This window comes from Schistocerca americana, chromosome 3 (genome assembly GCF_021461395.2).
Source record: "Schistocerca americana isolate TAMUIC-IGC-003095 chromosome 3, iqSchAmer2.1, whole genome shotgun sequence".
In the NCBI taxonomy this organism is placed as follows: domain Eukaryota; kingdom Metazoa; phylum Arthropoda; class Insecta; order Orthoptera; family Acrididae; genus Schistocerca; species Schistocerca americana.
In genome coordinates, this window is record NC_060121.1 from 935,562,821 (window position 1) to 935,581,708 (window position 18,888).

At 39.6% G+C, this 18,888-nt stretch overlaps 1 protein-coding gene across 2 annotated transcripts in view; it reads right to left on the minus strand.

Moving 5' to 3' along the window:
- LOC124606744 overlaps window positions 1-18,888 on the minus strand; it is a 62,445-nt gene that overhangs the window by 42,208 nt on the left and 1,349 nt on the right. For both annotated transcript variants that reach the window (XM_047138781.1, XM_047138780.1), the window contains exons 2-4: window positions 18,178-18,299; window positions 9,808-10,057; window positions 9,486-9,711 (exon numbers count right to left, since the gene is read on the minus strand). In XM_047138781.1, coding sequence (XP_046994737.1) covers window positions 9,486-9,711; window positions 9,808-10,057; window positions 18,178-18,299 — 598 coding nt within the window. The remainder of the gene's footprint in view (window positions 1-9,485; window positions 9,712-9,807; window positions 10,058-18,177; window positions 18,300-18,888) is intronic.

The window sequence follows — 18,888 nt, forward strand, 5'->3', positions numbered from 1 at the left end:
GCCTTGTGAGAGCCCCACTGTACATGTTGATATCCATGTAAATGTTTCTCCGAGCATAATGGAGCCACCGCCAGCTTTTTTATGTCCTGCAGTACAGGTGTCAAGGAGTTGCACCCCTGGAAGACAAAGGATTCACACCCTCCCAATAGCATGAAGAAGAAGATATCAGGATTTATCAGACCAGCCAATGCTCTGCCACTGTGCCAATGTCCAGTGCTGATGGTAACATGCCCGTTTCAGTCACAGTTGCCAACATCATGGTGTGAACAGTGGCACATGCATGGGTCATCAGCTGCAGAGCCCTATTGTTACGAGTGTTCAGTGCACTGTGTGTTCAGACAGACCTGTACACTACCCAGCATTACAATCTGATGTTAGTCTGCCACAGTTCGCCACATGTCCTGTTTTACCCGTCCGCTTAGCCTACAATGTCCAACACCAGTAACAAGGGTTGGCCATGCAACCCTACAGTGTCTGGACATGGTTTCGCCTTGGTTTTGTCACATGTTGAAGACACTGCAGCACTCCTTGAACACCCAACATGTCGTGCAATTTCTGAAAGGCTTGTGCCAAGACTCCGGGCCATCATAATCTGCCCTCAATCAAATTCTGATAGATTGTGTGCCTTTCCCATTCTACACACAGATAGCATGCTTACTGATAATACATGCACTGTGCATGTGTCTGCCTAGCAGTCATTCCTCGGCAGGTGACATTGGTATCACTTGGATGCGATTATATCAATAGTAGGTCGGTGGTCATACAGTTCTGGCTGATCAGTGTATGTTTGTTTTGCTCTATTCCAATATTTGATTTGTGAACCTTGGGATAACACTTCGAGGGCAATGATACTGTGCTTTCTTGAGTTGGACTCTGTTTTTGGACTAGAATGAGTGTTTCATATTTCACTGACTGTTTCTCATTTGAATTTAAAATAAGGCGAGAACAAACTTTAGGCCGCTATGTATGCTTTAAGATGGTTCCTTATTTTTATTTTTCTCTTCTCTTTCATTTCATGTCAAGTTTCATTTGTAACTGTTTCTTAGTTATTTCTCTTCACATCTTATTATTTGCTTCAATATCTTTGCTGGCAACCTTTTAAGCAGTAGCGCTCTTCTATATGTACTCAGATAGTGTTATGTTTTCTAACTTTGTTTGAAACAGAACGAAACACATATGATGTAAACTAGGTAAAGTAGAAGAAGCAAAAAGCAGTTCCTGTGTGTGTGTGTGTGTGTGTGTGTGTGTGTGTGTGTGTGTGTGTGTGTGTGTGTGTGTTGAGAGAGGAGCATAAACGCAAAAGAGTGGTAGCTCAAAAGCTACGACTCTGTGCAGATGTTGTAACCGCGACCGGAACTGTCACGAGGTTGCCGAGAACGAAAGCATGGCGGGACGAAACGGGAGCAGCCCGCGAACAAACAAAACGAACAGGGAAGGATGGACATGAACAATGACGGACGACCGAGCAAGCCCTAACGAACAACAACACGTAAATAGCAACGGGGTCACAAGAGAAACCTCACGAATCCACACTGTCCACTCGTACAGGGAAACAAAGTAATGTAAACACGCTGACTGTAGGTGAGATGTCGATAAGACTAACGCGAATATCAGACTGCCTGCTGAGCAAGAGGCAGGTGCTTAAATATATGTTAGAGTACACCACTATTGGTCACTGGGATCACGTGCTCCACCATGGCGCCCTCACATTATACACGGGCCAGGAGCGCATACACAGCCGTGGCTTATGGCGCAACGGTTGGAGAGACCTTTAGCGGTAATTGAGGTCCATGCCATCTGGCGCAGATTCAAAACCCGCAGCGCTCTGTACCAGAGCAGCGACATCACGCTTCGATCAGCTACTTCTGTAATTTTCAGTTATCAAAAAATATTTAATTTCAAAATAAGGAACACAAAATATCAGTTACCTGCACTGGTAATAAATAGCTTAAAATGGAAAAATAGACGGGTTTGTGCAGTTGACAGAATTCATATCCTACAAGATGACATTCTACATCTCGTAAAGCTTGCCGTCTAACATCATTTTCACAGCACTATACAGTCTCAAGAATGTGTGTCCTCTGGAAACTGTTGAAAGAACACACTATAGCATATCTTCATTTATAATGTCTTTTATACACAAACATTTATTTTAAGGGTACAACAATAAGATTCTGATTTATTATAAGCAGACTAAATACTTTCTACTCAAAATTAAAAGCAAAAAATGAATGCTGCAAATACTTGTGAAAAAGGAATATTATCTATTTATCATCTGCTGGAAAAGGAACAACTAACTGAAGCAAAGCTAACATACACAAAGAATTAAGAATACACTACAGTAGGGAGACACTAAAATTCTCTACAATTCTCTCATAATGATGAAGAAAAAGGAACAAAACACACACACACACACACACACACACACACACACACACACACACACACACGGGTGCACACGCGACATGCAGGGTACAGAGAAAATTACGAAGTAACAATGAACTAACAGACCAGATACTGTAATGAGATTAGTACTATCAAGAGAGGTTACATATGGTTGATAAACCACCAATAGGAGCTTTTTTAATAGAAAAAAGAAAATAAACACACAGAAACAGAAAAGAAATACAGAGGGCAAGTGAAAATGAAAGGAAAGAAAAGTGACATTAACGGTGAATGGAAAAATAGTTTTATAAGCAAAGCAAGCTTGAGAAAAAGAGGAAAACTTTTCTCACTTCATGCATGTAGCTGTAGGTTTCATGAAACATGCATGTACATCCACTAAAATGAACCTTCTAGCCACAATCTAAATACAGCCCTGTATGGTATAACTTTTAAGCTGTTCAGCAGAAATCTCTAATGTCCCGACAGGTTCCTTCGACCCTGGTCATAATGTAAAATTTGTGATATGCAATATTTGAATGGGTTGGCTTGATCTACACATTGCAAAAATGGAACTGCTAATATCAGCTTAAACACCAGAGAAATGCATCAATGACACTTATGAGACAGACCTGGTGTACATTGTTCTTATTTCTTCTCTTAAATAAATAAATGGAAATGCACCACAAAGGAGTTATCCAAGTGGGATGGAAATGATTACAACCTCAGAAAAACTGGATGATTTATTCAAGAGAAAGAACTTCACAAACTGTGCAAATCAATAATGCACTAGCTCATCTCTAGCCCTAATGCAAGCAGTTATTGAGCTTGGCATTGGCTGAAAGAGTTCTTGAATGTCCTCCTGAGGGTTATCATGCCAGATTCTGTCCAATTGGCATGTTAGATCACCAAATTCCAAGTTATTTGGAGGACCCTGTTCACAATGCTCAAAATGTTCTCAACTGGGCAGAGATCTGGCAACCTTGCTGGCCAAGGTAGGGTTTGGCAAGTACGACAACTAGCAGTAGAAAGTTTCCCTTGTGTGGGTGGTCATTATCTTGCTGAAACGTAAGTCCAAGATTGCTTGCCATGAAGGGCAACAAAATGAGGCATAGAATATTATTGACGTACTGCTGCACTGTAGGGGCACCGTGAATGACAACCAAAGGGGTCCTGCTATGAAATGAAATGACATCCTTGACCTTAACTCCTGGGTGTCAGGCCATGTAGCAGGCGACCAATGTCCAGCGTGTCTCCAGGCATGTCTTCAGCCTGGAATCTCGTTGACTGGAGTAGGATTGTCCACAGTGATGAGTCCTGCTTTGAAATGAGTCCTGATGACCAGTGAAGGCGTGTCTGGAGATGCCCCTCAAGAGGGCATCCAACAGTTCTATTAATCAATGCCAAGCCAAATAACTGCTTGCGTAAGGGTCAGAGGTATACCAATGAATTATTGACTTGCTCAATTTGTGAAGCTCTTTCATTTGAATCAATCTTCCACTTTTTCTGTAATTGGAATAATTTGTTTGCATGTACATTTACATATTGTAAAAACAGTTTCTTTGTGTGTACTGACATAAAATCCTATTAACTACCAATCAAAATTTATATGCACCTGTCCTAGACAAATATGAACTGTTCTGGATATCAAAGGTGACTCTACAGTGGGGATGAAATGGATACCTGTTTGGCCACACAGCAGACGTCTGGCCATTCTATAAGCTGAATTAAGTGGATATTTAGCTGAACATTAACCACGAGCTTAACATTTAGGTATTTCGGTCTGAGTGATTTCTTGGAGATCAGGTGCAGACGAACATATGGATTTGGTTAAATTCAGAATTGTCGTTCACGAGTGAAGCAAGCAAATGACACACTGATCGATTGACTTGATTATTTGATTTGTTGCAAATTATGATCATTTTCCTCTGTTGTTATTTGACATTACCACTGGAAATAATTTTTTAATCAGCAACAAAAATGAGGAAAAATGTCGTTTGGGGATATTCTTATATAAACAGTGGCAATAATAAGTTTCCTGTTTATTTGTCATTCTGAGTTCAGATTTCTTGTGGCGAAGAAGAAGAAAAAAAAAAAGCAAGTATGTACCAAAGCCTTAGCTTATCTTTTATTCTATTACACTGATAAAGAAGGTGTTTGTCCATGGATTCGATGGTTAATATCATTAAGCAGGTAGCTATTTACTGAATACTCAGTTTAACTGAACTTATTGGAATGCGCAAATGATTTTTTGAACTGTACTTTTAAAACATAATTTAAATGAATAAAAATATGTACTGTACCTTGAACTCAACAAAATATTTTTTTTTATCTAACAGGTACTTCAACTATGAAAAATCATTTGAAAGTGAAACAACCAGATAAATTCTGAGCAGTTAATAAAGGTACAATGAGCAATTATCTGTCATAAAAAGGACTGGATTTAAAAGATTGCCTGAACAAGGTCTACCACACTATACGATCCAAAGTTGTATATGTTGTTTTTACTTCAAAGACTGGTTTGATGCAGCTCTCAATGCTACTCTATCCTGAGCAAGCCTCTTCATCTCCGTGTAACTACTATAACTTACATCCTTCTGAATCTGTTAACTGCATTCATGTCTTTGTCCCCTAGTACAATTTTTACTCCCACACTTCCTCCAGCACTAAATTGGTGATCCCCTGAGGTCTCAGAATGTCGTATCAACCGATCCCTTCTTCCAGTCAGGTTGTAACACAAATTTCTATTACCATCAATTCTATTCAATACCTCCTCATTTACCTGATCTACCCATCTAATCTTCATTATTCTTCTGTAGCACTACATTTCAATAGCTTTTATTCTCTTCTTGTCAAAACTGTTTATTGTACATGTTTCACTTCCATGCAATTTCTTCAAAATCGCTTTTCGTGCCATCACCAGTATACATTTTATATCCTCTCTATTTCTGCCACCATCAGTTATTTTGCTGTTCAATTGGCAAAACTCATCTACTACTATTAATGTTTCATTTCCCTATCTAATGCCCTCAGCATCACGTTATTTAATTCAGTTACATTATGTTATCTCTGTTTTGCTTTTGTTGATGTTCATCTTATATCCTCCTTTAAGACACTGTCCATTCTGTTCAACTGCTCTTCCAAGTCCTTTGCTGTCTCTGATAGAATTATGTCATTGACAAACCTCAGAGTTTTTATTTTCCTCCCTTGAACTTTAATTCTTATTCCAAATTTTTCTTTTGTTTCCTTTACTGCTTGTTCAACACACGAGGTCTGTTCAAAAAATTCTGGAACATTCATAATTTTGCACCAATGGTTTGTTGGAGTGAAATGCAGTTGGCATCCCTGCACGTGCCTGTGTTTAATGTGTAACTGCTGGAAGTTTCATCATTGTATGTCTGTTGCTTATTGTTCAGTGCTGTATTGAGTAGAACATTGTGTCACACAGTTTGCAAATTTTGAGATGGCAGAGTTAGAGAAGAAATGTGTCTGCATTAAATTTTGCGTGAAACTCAAGAAACCCTTTACAGAGAGACAGCAAATGATGTAAGAAGCCTACGGTGATGAGTGCTTAAGCCATACTCAGTATTACAAATGGTTCACATGGTTTAAAAATGGCCAGACGGAAGTTAAAGATGACTTTCGTTCAGGACACCTTCCGCTGTCTGCTGAGACTGCTCCTGTCAGAACATCAATGAAAATGTGTGCCAATTGAAGACTGACTGTCTGAATGATTGCAGAAGAATGTAACATTACAGATGGATCATGTCATGAAAGCCTGACACAGCATCTTGGAATGCACTGACACAGCATCTTGGAATTCTTTGTGCTGCTGCCTAGTTCATCCCACGGCTCATGAGCCAAGACCAGAAAGATCTTCGCACAAATAAGAATAAGATGTTCCTTACGAGAATCATAACTCGTGATGAGACGTGCATCTACATTTATGATGTTGAGACCAAGGTTGAAGCTCCACAATGGTCAGGAAAGGTTCTTCAAGATCAAAAAAAGGTCATCAGGTCAGTCAAATGTCAAAGCCATACTGATAGTTTTCTTGGACTTTTAAGGATTGGTTCATTATGAATTTGTGCCGTGGGGAAAAATCGTTAAATGGTAATATCAGGATGTGTTGTGATGCCTGTGAGAAAATCTGAGAAGGAAACAGCTGAAATGTGGTGAGACAATTCATACATCTTGCATCACAGTAATGCACCTGCACATTTATCCCTGTTGCCATGTTGGTGCATGACTATTACACAAAAAACACAATCACTGTGCTGCCTCATTCTCCAGACCTAGCCCCAGAGGTCATTTTTTTATTTGCAAAGTTGAAAACCCCATTGAAAGGATGAAGATTTGCAACAATAGATGAGATAAAAGAAAATTTCACAGACAGCACTTCACACAGTCGAGAAAAAGGTGTACCAAGACTGCTGACGGAAGTGGAAATGGCGTTGGGAGTGGTGTATCAATTGTGAAGGAGAGTATTTCAAAGGAGACCATGCACAATAAGTAAAAGGTAAGAATGGAAAAATTTTGTGGACAAAGTTCTGGAATATTAAACAGTCCTCATTCAGACTGAATAACATCAAGGATAGGCTGCAACCCTGTTTCACTCCCTTCACAACCACTACTTCCCTTTAATACACCTTGACTTTTGCAACTGCCATCTGGTTTCTGTACAAGTTATAAATAGCCTTTTGCTCCCTGTATTTTACCCCTGCTACCTTCAGAATTTCAAGCTGTATATACATTTCCCAAAAAATTGTTCCTGACGTCAACAACATAATTTACGGGGGGGGGGGGGGGGGGGGGGGGGAATCAAAGAATCATTTCTGGTGTTCTCATAGTTTCTGTAACTTTCTGACACATGGACCTGTTTGCATAACAATGCCAGCTTCCTGAGTTTCTCATCTCGTTGGTTATCTTCTGAATTCCAAGTGGAAAGCGGAGTTCTTGCTATGAAGCCTTTTCTAGGTGTTCACACTGGAGAAGACGTAGCAAGGGAGCATAATACTATTGCAGATAGCTATGAGACCGACCAATGCAAAATACATTAACTCGTTCGTGACAATGGGACTATTAAGATGAAAGGCATTTCAGTAGCTGAGTGCGATTGTGCTATATGTTTCACTCGTTTGTTTCACAGGGTTATATCTGAGTCATAGATGTAGCAGGAATGATTGCTGCTCATGGATGTTTTGTAATGCACTTCAATCATTCAAGCTTTTTTCAAGAACTGCTGTTGGCAATTCAAAAGGTGCTAAATATATCAGAGCATCAGTTGATGCAAGCTATCAGCATGAAGTGGATTTCTGCTTTTTATATGGTGGAGCATTCACAAAAACAGGCCAAATTGTATGAAGCTACTGTGATAAACATAACAGTCTGTCTCATCAGTGATGTTTGAGAGAGCAGTGTGTTAAGCATCTGATGTCCTTTGAAAAAGCATCAAAAATATGTTCTGATCTCCACTGCATATCTGTAGTAAGCCACATGTTGCACTATTAAATAAGTATCTTGGTACAGGTGAGACAGCACGAAGAACCCCTGACTTACCACATCTGAGAGCCTCATTGAAGGCTGAATTAGAAAGTTGTTTCAGCTCCTTAAACAAAGATCCAAATTCACTGATTGCAACTTTTCTAGACCCAAGTTTCAAGAAAATACAAGACTATTTGGTGATTGTTTAAGCTGAAAGGGCTCAACAGAAGATCCTATTGGAATACTGTGAAAAATTTACTACTTGTAGCAGTTCATCTCCAGTGTCTACTAAAAGAAGTAAAGCAGATGAGACAATCAACTGTGAATTGCAATGTCCATGTCATGTTTTAGAATTGCTTTAAGATGGTGACAAATGAATATAATAAACGTGTGATGGTCAAAAAACAAATGTGACTGCAAGTAAGACTGACTTTTATTTAAATACTGTTCAAATCAATTGCAATTATGATCCTTATATTTGGGAGGGGGGGGGGAGGGGGAGGATCAGCTAATGCAGCACAGTGCCTGAATTTCACCAAGTTAGAGAAATTGGGAGTTCATTCACCATAATTTGCATCTAGTTCAGTATTTCTAAATTATTTATTTTTTGTTATAATGAATAATATATAATGTTTTGGCTGGAAGGGCGCCAGCCTTGCCGCAGTGGATACACCGGTTCCCGTGAGATCACCGAAGTTAAACACTGTTGGGTGTGGCTGGCACTTGGATGGGTGACCATCCAGCCACCACGCATTGTTGCCATTTTTCGGGGTGCACTCAGCCTCGTGACACCAATTGAGGAGCAACTCAACTGAATAGTAGAGGCTTCGGTCAAGAATACCATCATAACGACCGGGAGAGCGGTGTGCTGACCCCACGCCTCTCCTATCCACATCCTCCTCAGAGGATGACACGGCGGTCGGATGGTCCTGGTAGGCCACTTGTGGCCTGAAGACGGAGTAGAGAGTACTTTTGGCTGGAAGGGATTGTGTTTTTATCTGTGTTTAGAGAACTAAATAAAAGTCAGGTTTATGAAATTTTCATAATTTATTGAACAGTGGTACCTACAGGTTACTGATCTCTTATCCATTATCCAACCACATAGTACAATTGTGCCAGACACTGGATGCTTGCCACACATCTGTTTCATCTCTACTCTAAAGTAAGTTAGGTCTATGTTTATATTTTTGATTAAATCTATACACACATAAAATGTGATGCTTTCAAACTATGGAACTCAACGAAATTAGTGCAAGTTAATTATCACTGTTCTTTTCTTATTTTTCTTCATCTCTGATCTTTTTCTGAAGAAGAGTGTTTTAATCTGAAAGTTTGGAGTGTAGTGAATTACTACCAGCTTAATCTCATTTCTGCTTGCTGGTCTTTTCTTCCTATTTATGCTCACAAAAACAGTTATTTCTCTAACAAAATAAATATTTTTCTTGTTGAAAGGCATCAATGACATGCTCTAATAATCCCTAAATGAAAATTGAAAAAATTATTAATAGAAAGGAGCACAAGAAAATAGGACACTCACAGAAGTGACTATCTGGACATCATCTGTGTGATTACTAAGTTAAATTGTATCCCTGGGCCATTCGCCGTATGTACAGTCTTACCTTGCAGAAACATTACATCTATAACTGGATGAACTGAAGAGTATAGCAGTTTTGGAAGCTGAGATGTCTTGGTGTTTGGGACATAAAAGACTTGTCCACTTTTAAAAGCAATAAAAATAATTTCTATATCTAGTATTGCCATGTCCCCAATAAGAATGCCCATCAAATCGCGAGCCATTCTTTTCTGCTTCACTGCCGCCAGTATGCATTCATTTTTTTTCAGAATCTGTGAATATCCATTATTCAAACATGAAACATAAGTATATAACACTACAGAACAAACAATATTGTATTTTTCAGTCTGAAATGTGAATGTACATACCTTTGGAGGTATATAAGATATTTCCTTTGAATGAAGTCTCTCTGTCTTTGTGAAACATTTTGCGACACTGAACACTTCAATGAAGAACTTGCCGAAAGTCTCTTGCACCACAACAAATCCTTCACTTAGAGGGCAGATATTCGCTACATTATTTAGGGCAAGGATGGGATCAAAATAAAATTGTGATACTCTGACATCTTCATCAGCAGAGTCTCCTGATTCAAACAAATCTTCATCTCCTCTTTCATAGCTGAAAGAGAAAGAAATTGAACGCACTTACATAAATTACAATTTTTTGGAAATTAAATTCAAATTGCAAAACTCACAGACAGATAGAATCACAAGAAAGGTAGAAGCAGAGGCTCTGCTTAGCAGTTGCAGAAAAAGAAAGCATTGGAATGTCAATGACACACATTGAAACAAAAGAAAAATAATAGATGCTGAATCTCTAGCTTTCTATTGCACTTCACTCTGTTTAGCAACTGGTGAACCAGCATCCACCTACACCACTACGAACCACATAAAAGTAATGTATATGTGAATATTTTATGTACAATGTATCCATTCTGCATACTCTTCATAACACACACAGTGTTCTTAAGTACTGAACAGTACAATATTAAATTCTGTTTTCTGAACACCAGAAATAAAATTAGCTGTTGAAATACTTGTCATGTAAAGGGAACAAGATTCTACTTACGATTTTAAGATATAGATGTAAATGTGGAAATAATCAACTGTAAAACTCCTATTCATCTGTATTATTTTACTATGAAAATCCTACGTGAACAAGGCATCAAAGTAAATATCAGCTGACACAAACTAGAAAAATTACGTTTCTTGTAAAACATTTATCACTGTGATGAAACTCAGGCAGTTCAATTTCCCTTGACATACAGAGGTTTGGCATGCTATCACAACCAGCTACTTCTTATATGGTGGAAAATTTTATGAAAAAATGTCCAAAATGGTTATGGGTTCTCCCAGTGTCTCCAGTGGCAGTACACTTCTTTATAGAATATTTCGAGGAAAAAGCATTAAATTTGGCTCCATTTTGTCCATCTTAATTTTATTGTTTTGTTAACAATTTTCATAATCTGGTCATGGCATCTAAGCTTTTGAGCAGTTCCTTGAGCACATGAAGAACATAAACCCAAACATCAGGTTCAATGTCCAACCAGAAAGAGAAGGAATACCGTAATTTTTTTTTACACTTTGGTACAACGAGTCAGAGCTCTGCCACTCTGTGTACTGCAAGCAGATGCTGCACACTGATTTATAGCCCAGTAGTCAGTTTTCACAATCCAATCCAGAAGAGAGCCATTTTAAATACATTGATATATAGAGCTACAGCTTTCTACATCAACACTCCGCAGTCTGCTGTACAGCGTGCGGCAGAGGGTACCCATACCACTACTAGTCACTTCCTTTCCTGTTCCACTCACAAATAGAACGAGGAAAAATTGCTGTCTATATGCCTCCGCATCAGCTCTAATTTCTTGTATCTTATCTTCGTGGTCTTTATGGGCAATGTATGCAGGAGGCAGCAGAATCATTCTGCATTCAGTTTCAAATGCCGGTTCTCTACATTTTCTCAATAGTGTTCCTCAAAAAGAATGTCGCCTCACTTCCAGAGATTCCCACTTAAGCATCTCCGTAACACTTGCACATTGTTCAAACCAACCAGTAACAAACCTAGCAGCCTGACTCTGAGTTGCTTTGATGTCTTCGTTTAATCTGACCTGGTGGAAATACCAAACATTCATGCAGAACTCAAGAACAGAGCACACTAGTGTTCTATACGCGGTCTCTTTTACAGATGAACCACATTTTCCTAGAACTGTTGCAATAAACCAAAGTCGACCATTCGCCTTCGCTACTATAATTCCCGCCTGCTCATTCATTTCATTTCCCTTTGCAATGTTACACCCAGACGTTTAAACAATGTGACTGTCAAGCAGGACACTACTAATGCTGTACCCGAACATTATGGATTTGTTTTCTTCTACTCATCTGCCTTGATTTATATTTTTCTACATTTAGAGCTAGCTGCCATTCGTCACCCATCTAGAAATCTTGTCTAGTTCATCTTTTATCCTCCTGCAGTCACTCAACAATGACTCCTTCCCCTACACCACAGCAAACAACCACAGATTGCTGCCCACTCTCTCTGTCATATCATTTATGTATATAGAGAATAATAGCAGTCCTTCACACTTTTCCCTGGGGCACTCCTGACTGTACCCTTGTCTCTGATGAACTCTCGCCGTTGAGGACAACATACTGGGTTCTATCATTTAAGAAGTCTTCGAGCCACTAACATATCTGTGAACTTATTCCATATGTCTGTACCTTCTTTAACAGCCTGCAATGGGGCAATCTATCAAACGTTTTCCAGAAATCTAGAAATATGGAATCTGCCTGTTGCCCTTCATCCATAGTTCACAGTATATCATGTGAGGAAAGGGCAAGCTGAGTTTCGCAAGAGCGATGCTTTCTAAAACCATGCTGATTCATGGGCTTAAGCTTCTTGTTCTCAAGAAAATTTATTATATTTAAGCTGACAATATATTCAAGGATCTGCAGCAAAGTGACGTTGGGGACACTGGTCTGTAATTTTGTGGGTCCGTTCTTTTGCCCTTCTTATATACAGGAGTCACACACTTTTTTTTCCAGTTGCTTGGGATTTTCTGCTGGGTGAGAGATTTGCGATAAATGTAAGCTAGGTAACGTTCATTGCCGCAGGTTACTCTTTGAAAAACTGGATTGGGATTCCATCCGGACCTGGTGACTTATTTGTTTTCAACTCCCTCCATTGTTTCTCTATGCCAGGGATGCTTACTGCTTGTTATATACACAGGAGCCCATTTGGTGCTCAAACGATGGTATGTTTGTACAATTCTCAGGCATGAATAATTTCTTGAATGTGAAATTTAAAACCTCAGCCTTCATTTTGCTATCCCCAACTGTCACACCAGACTCATCAACATCTGACTGGATGAAAGCCTTTGACCCACTTAGTGATTTTACATAGGACCAGAATTTTCTCAGGCTCTCTGCCAAATCTTTTGCTAAGGTATGACGGTGGTAGCAGCTGTATGCTTCGCCCATAGATCTTTTCACAGATGCACAAATCACTACTAACCTTTGCTTGTTGTCATTTGCGCTTTCTCTTCTGGACCGAGAAAAGTGAGATGCCGACAACTGCTTATCTGCTCTTTCTAGCAGAAACACTCCCCTAGCCTTTTTAACTGATTTGTTAACTTTTGTAAGCATAGCTGCTATAATGACATGATCGCTAATACCAGTTTCAATACTGATGTTGTTGATAAGATCAGCCTATTTGTAGTTACATGGTAAAACTTACTGCTCAAGACAGTTTCCAGAAAATGTGTTCAAAAGTACTTCACATGACTGTTGGTCTGTATCCTCTGCAATGGGCCCACAGACATCCCAGTCTATACTTGGTAGTGTTAAGTTTCCCCCAAGTGCCCGGTAAAAACATCCACAATTAACGTGACTTCACCTAGACCTGTTACACACAACCACATAACTTCACCACCATGTTCAATTTTGACCTCAATAGACACAATATTTTTGTCAAATGCAATGAATGCTCCCCATGCTATAGTCCGATCTGTCTTTTTTTTTCTCTAGAGGATCACTTGGATTCTGTGATTAAGAGACTGAAGTAGTTATGCTGAAAGAATGGCTTTGACATATGTGATATAAATAATACGGTTGGTTCTCTCTAAGAAATGGAAACATGAAAATATTGAACAATCACGTGACAACCAACTGATTGTGCTCATTCCTTTTTGTGGTGCTACATCTAGCAAAATAGGCAGGGTCCTGGGAAGACGAAGAATAAGACCTATTTTCCAACCATCCAATAACACAGGAAGATACTGTGCCCAATTATGGACAGTTTCAGTCACAGTGTGCTTGGGATTTATAATATCCCCTCTGAGTGTAGAAGCGAACTACATCTGTCAGTCCATCCATTCCCTTTACGACAACTGTGCAGAACATCAATGGCACATTAGAAACTGGGAACTTGAGATATCAGCTATTGCTTGGCACAGCCTTGCAAATAAACAAAAATACTGTCTGATGAAAGAAAAATTGTATCCTAGGCTTCTACATACTGGGATTTTGGGTTCTCACCTCCCACCTCTCCATTTACAACCATTAGAGACCCTGGCAAGTAACTACTAGTTATTTCTCCAGTTGGTCCTAGAACATGTCTAATTGTTTTCAGGTTTCTTCAGTTGTCTTCATTTATGGGTGTAGGCACTGAAATCTCCCCCCATGAACCATGGACTTTGCCGTTGGTGGGGAGGCTTGCGTGCCTCAGCGATACAGATAGCCGTACTGTAGGTGCAACCACAACGGAGGGGTATCTGTTGAGAGGCCAGACAAACGTGTGGTTCCTGAAGAGGGGCAGCAGCCTTTTCAGTAGTTGCAAGGGCAACAGTCTGGATGATTGACTGATCTGGCCTTGTAACAATAACCAAAACGGCCTTGCTGTGCTGGAACTGCGAACGGCTGAAAGCAAGGGGAAACTACAGCTGTAATTTTTCCCGAGGGCATGGAGCTTTTGGGTAAAATATTCCGGAGGTAAAATAGTCCCCCATTCAGATCTCCGGGCGGGGACTACTCAAGAGAATGTCGTTATCGGGAGAAAGAAAACTGGCGTTCTACGGATCGGAGCGTGGAATGTCAGATCCCTTAATCAGGCAGGTAGGTTAGAAAATTTAAAAAGGGAAATGGAGAGGTTAAAGTTAGATATAGTGGGAATTAGTGAAGTTCGGTGGCAGGAGGAACAAGACTTCTGGTCAGGTGACTACAGGGTTATAAACACCAAATCAAATAGGGGTAATGCAGGAGTAGGTTTAATAATGAATAGGAAAATAGGAATGCGGGTAAGCTACTACAAACAGCATAGTGAACACATTATTGTGGCCAAGATAGATACGAAGCCCACACCTACTACAGTAGTACAAGTTTATATGCCAACTAGCTCTGCAGATGACAAAGAAATTGAAGAAATGTATGATGAAAGAAAAGAAATTATTCAGATAGTGAAGGGAGACGAAAATTTAATAGTCATGGGTGACTGGAATTCGAGTGTATGAAAAGGGAGAGAAGGAAACGTAGTAGGTGAATATGGATTGGGGCTAAGAAATGAAAGAGGAAGCCGCCTGGTAGAATTTTGCACAGAGCACAACATAATCACAGCTAACACTTGGTTTAAGAATCATGAAAGAAGGTTGTATACATGGAAGAACCCTGGAGATACTAAAAGGTATCAGATAGATTATATAATGGTAAGACAGAGATTTAGGAACCAGGTTTTAAATTGTAAGACATTTCCAGGGGCAGACGTGGACTCTGACCACAATCTATTGGTTATGACCTGTAGATTAAAACTGAAGAAACTGCAAAAAGGTGGGAATTTAAGGAGATGGGACCTGGATAAACTGAAAGAACCAGAGGTTGTACAGAGTTTCAGGGAGAGCATAAGGGAACAATTGACAGGAATGGGGGAAAGAAATACAGTAGAAGAAGAATGGGTAGCTTTGAGGGATGAAGTAGTGAAGGCAGCAGAGGATCAAGTAGGTAAAAAGACGAGGGCTAGTAGAAATCCTTGGGTAACAGAAGAAATATTGAATTTAATTAATGAAAGGAGAAAATATAAAAATGCAGTAAATGAAGCAGGCAAAAAGGAATACAAACGTCTCAAAAATGATATCGACAGGAAGTGCAAAATGGCTAAGCAGGGATGGCTAGAGGACAAATGTAAGGATGTAGAGGATTATCTCACTAGGGGTAAGATAGATACTGCCTACAGGAAAATTAAAGAGACCTTTGGAGATAAGAGAACCACTTGTATGAATATCAAGAGCTCAGATGGAAACTCAGTTCTAAACAAAGAAGGGAAAGGAGAAAGGTGGAAGGAGTATATAGAGGGTCTATACAAGGGCGATGTACTTGAGGACAATATTATGGAAATGGAAGAGGATGTAGATGAAGATGAAATGGGAGATACAATACTGCGTGAAGAGTTTGACAGAGCACTGAAAGACCTGAGTCGAAACAAGGCCCCGGGAGTAGACAACATTCCATTGGAACTACTGACGGCCTTGGGAGAGCCAGTCCTGACAAAACTCTACCATCTGGTGAGCAAGATGTATGAAACAGGCGAAATACCCTCAGACTTCAAGAAGAATATAATAATTCCAATCCCAAAGAAAGCAGGTGTTGACAGATGTGAAAATTACCGAACAATCAGTTTAATAAGCCACAGCTGCAAAATACTAACACGAATTCTTTACAGACGAATGGAAAAACTAGTAGAAGCCGACCTCGGGGAAGATCAGTTTGGATTCCGTAGAAACACTGGAACATGTGAGGCAATACTGACCTTACGACTTATCTTAGAAGAAAGATTAAGGAAAGGCAAACCTACGTTTCTAGAATTTGTAGACTTAGAGAAAGCTTTTGACAATGTTGACTGGAATACTCTCTTTCAAATTCTAAAGGTGGCAGGGGTAACACAGGGCGCGAAAGGCTATTTACAATTTGTACAGAAACCAGATGGCAGTTATAAGAGTCGAGGGACATGAAAGGGAAGCAGTGGTTGGGAAGGGAGTGAGACAGGGTTGTAGCCTCTCCCCGATGTTATTCAATCTGTATATTGAGCAAGCAGTAAAGGAAACAAAAGAAAAATTCGGAGTAGGTATTAAAATCCATGGAGAAGAAATAACAACGTTGAGGTTCGCCGATGACATTGTAATTCTGTCAGAGACAGCAAAGGACTTGGAAGAGCAGTTGAATGGAATGGACAGTGTCTTGAAAGGAGGATATAAGATGAACACCAACAAAAGCAAAACGAGGATAATGGAATGTAGTCGAATTAAAGTGAAACATGGACGATAAATAGTTTGGACAAGAAGAGAATAGAAGCTTTCGAAATGTGGTGCTACAGAAGAATGCTGAAGATTAGATGGGTAGATCACATAACTAATGAGGAAGTATTGAATAGGATTGGGGAGAATAGATGTTTGTGGCACAACTTGACCAGAAGAAGGGACCGGTTAGTAGGACATGTTGTGAGGCATCAAGGGATCACAAATTTAGTATTGGAGGGCAGCGTGGATAATCGTAGAGGGAGACCAAGAGATGAATACACTAAGCAGATTCAGAAGGATGTAGGTTGCAGTAGGTACTGGGAGATGAAGAGGCTTGCACAGGATAGAGTAGCATGGAGAGCTGCATCAAACCAGTCTCAGGACTGAAGACCACAACAACAACAGGCACTGAAAACAATGTAATACCTGTGGTTTGCGTATTTGAATGTGAGAGTAGAGAGTCTGTCTAAAGGAGAACTGAAGTCCATTATGGAGTCACTTATTAGTTTGTTAAAGCACAATTTCTTGCCAAGTGTCTGTGGGTTTCCTCTGATACCTCACCCAGGCTTCCCATTGCATATTCTGGTCCCCACCCCTATCCTGCTATCCCTCCCCTTGCCCGCCCCAGCCTCCTCCTTCCCCCCACAATCCAATTTGCTTCTCCCATGTGCTTCTGCTTGTAATCTGGCCTCGGCAGCCAGAGACAGTGGACAGGTGTGCGTGAGTTGTGCTTGTATGGGTGTGTTCGTGTATGTTGTCCAACTCCGATTAAGGCCTTTAAAGCTGAAAGCTTACTTGTTTGACAGTCTTTTTGTTGTGCCTATCCAATACCCAGCATCTCTACTATATGGTGAGTAGCAACTATCCTTTTCATAATATTACCTTAAGTCTTATATCCCAAACTCTATTTTTTTCACTTGGAACAAAAATAAATTGAGAGTAAACAGTTACCTCCCTACAATACTTACGAAAGAATACTGATTCTTGGCCTAGAATTTTACTCAGCTTGTTCTCAAATTTCATTTATCAGCATACCATCCAATCACAGCATGTTCATAACCCAGTTATTCAGCTATTATTTATCAATCCTTTCATACATTTTCTGAGCTAATATGGTAAATGTGTGTGTTTAAACAGAATTGTAAAAATGAGCAGTTCTTGATCAGGCCATTACCAACAAGTTACTAAAATGTACCACATATCTACAAGGTCACATAGCTTCTTCTCTTCAACTGCAAATAAAGAAACCTAAGTTTCCACAATGTATTGTACTTTATCACTTTTTTGTCAGGTATCTTGAAGTTTTCGTTAGCATACTTGCTAAGTAACACTTTTCCAAATCTCTCTTAACGAAGCTCACAGCAGTCCAACTTATTATTACCTCAGCTACAGTCATATTTCTCTTAATACAGAAGTATGATGGAAGTAAAAAAGATTATTTGTTTCTTTGACATACCTTTTCTGACTGCTGGATCCGTCTGTCTTGCACAGCTTGTATAATGAGGCATCACTCCCTAGACAGCACACACTGCCATGCAGTTGAAACACATTTACAATGTCACTCTTTAAAGTTAGTACCTGGAAATACCATGGTAAAAGTCCACAGTGAGAATTCCCTCCATTAAAGTTATAAAAAAGGGGGTATTACAGAAAATATACAACAGGGTTACAATGAAACCAATGTCAATAATTAAAGTCAATTTGTTACATATTTTTCTATCATTTTCTGGTACAGTCAACACAGAAAATATAGCTTCAAACAGTAGCAATTATAAAAATTGGTGTACACAATTTTTCATTAGTAATATTTGCCCCTAATACTGTCTATTTCTCTCTTCAAACGGATTACTGTTTACACAAAAGCCTCTATTCACGTGTGTGCACAAGAAGAAAATGCTAGCATTGTGGCTATCATCTTACACAACAGGTGTTGCTGTAACATGGTAACTGTTACCAACAATCACACTTTAGTTACACAAATCTGTAAGACAGTCCACATTGATTGATACACTGTAAAGCAGGAAAATGGATTGAAAATAGTATACATTACAGGCTGATTGAATGGCAAAGGCAAATAATGGATTAGGTGAGACATGTTTACTACAATGAAGACTTCCTACACGGCTTTCCTGTGAGACAGATGAACATATGGGAGCACTAGTGAGGT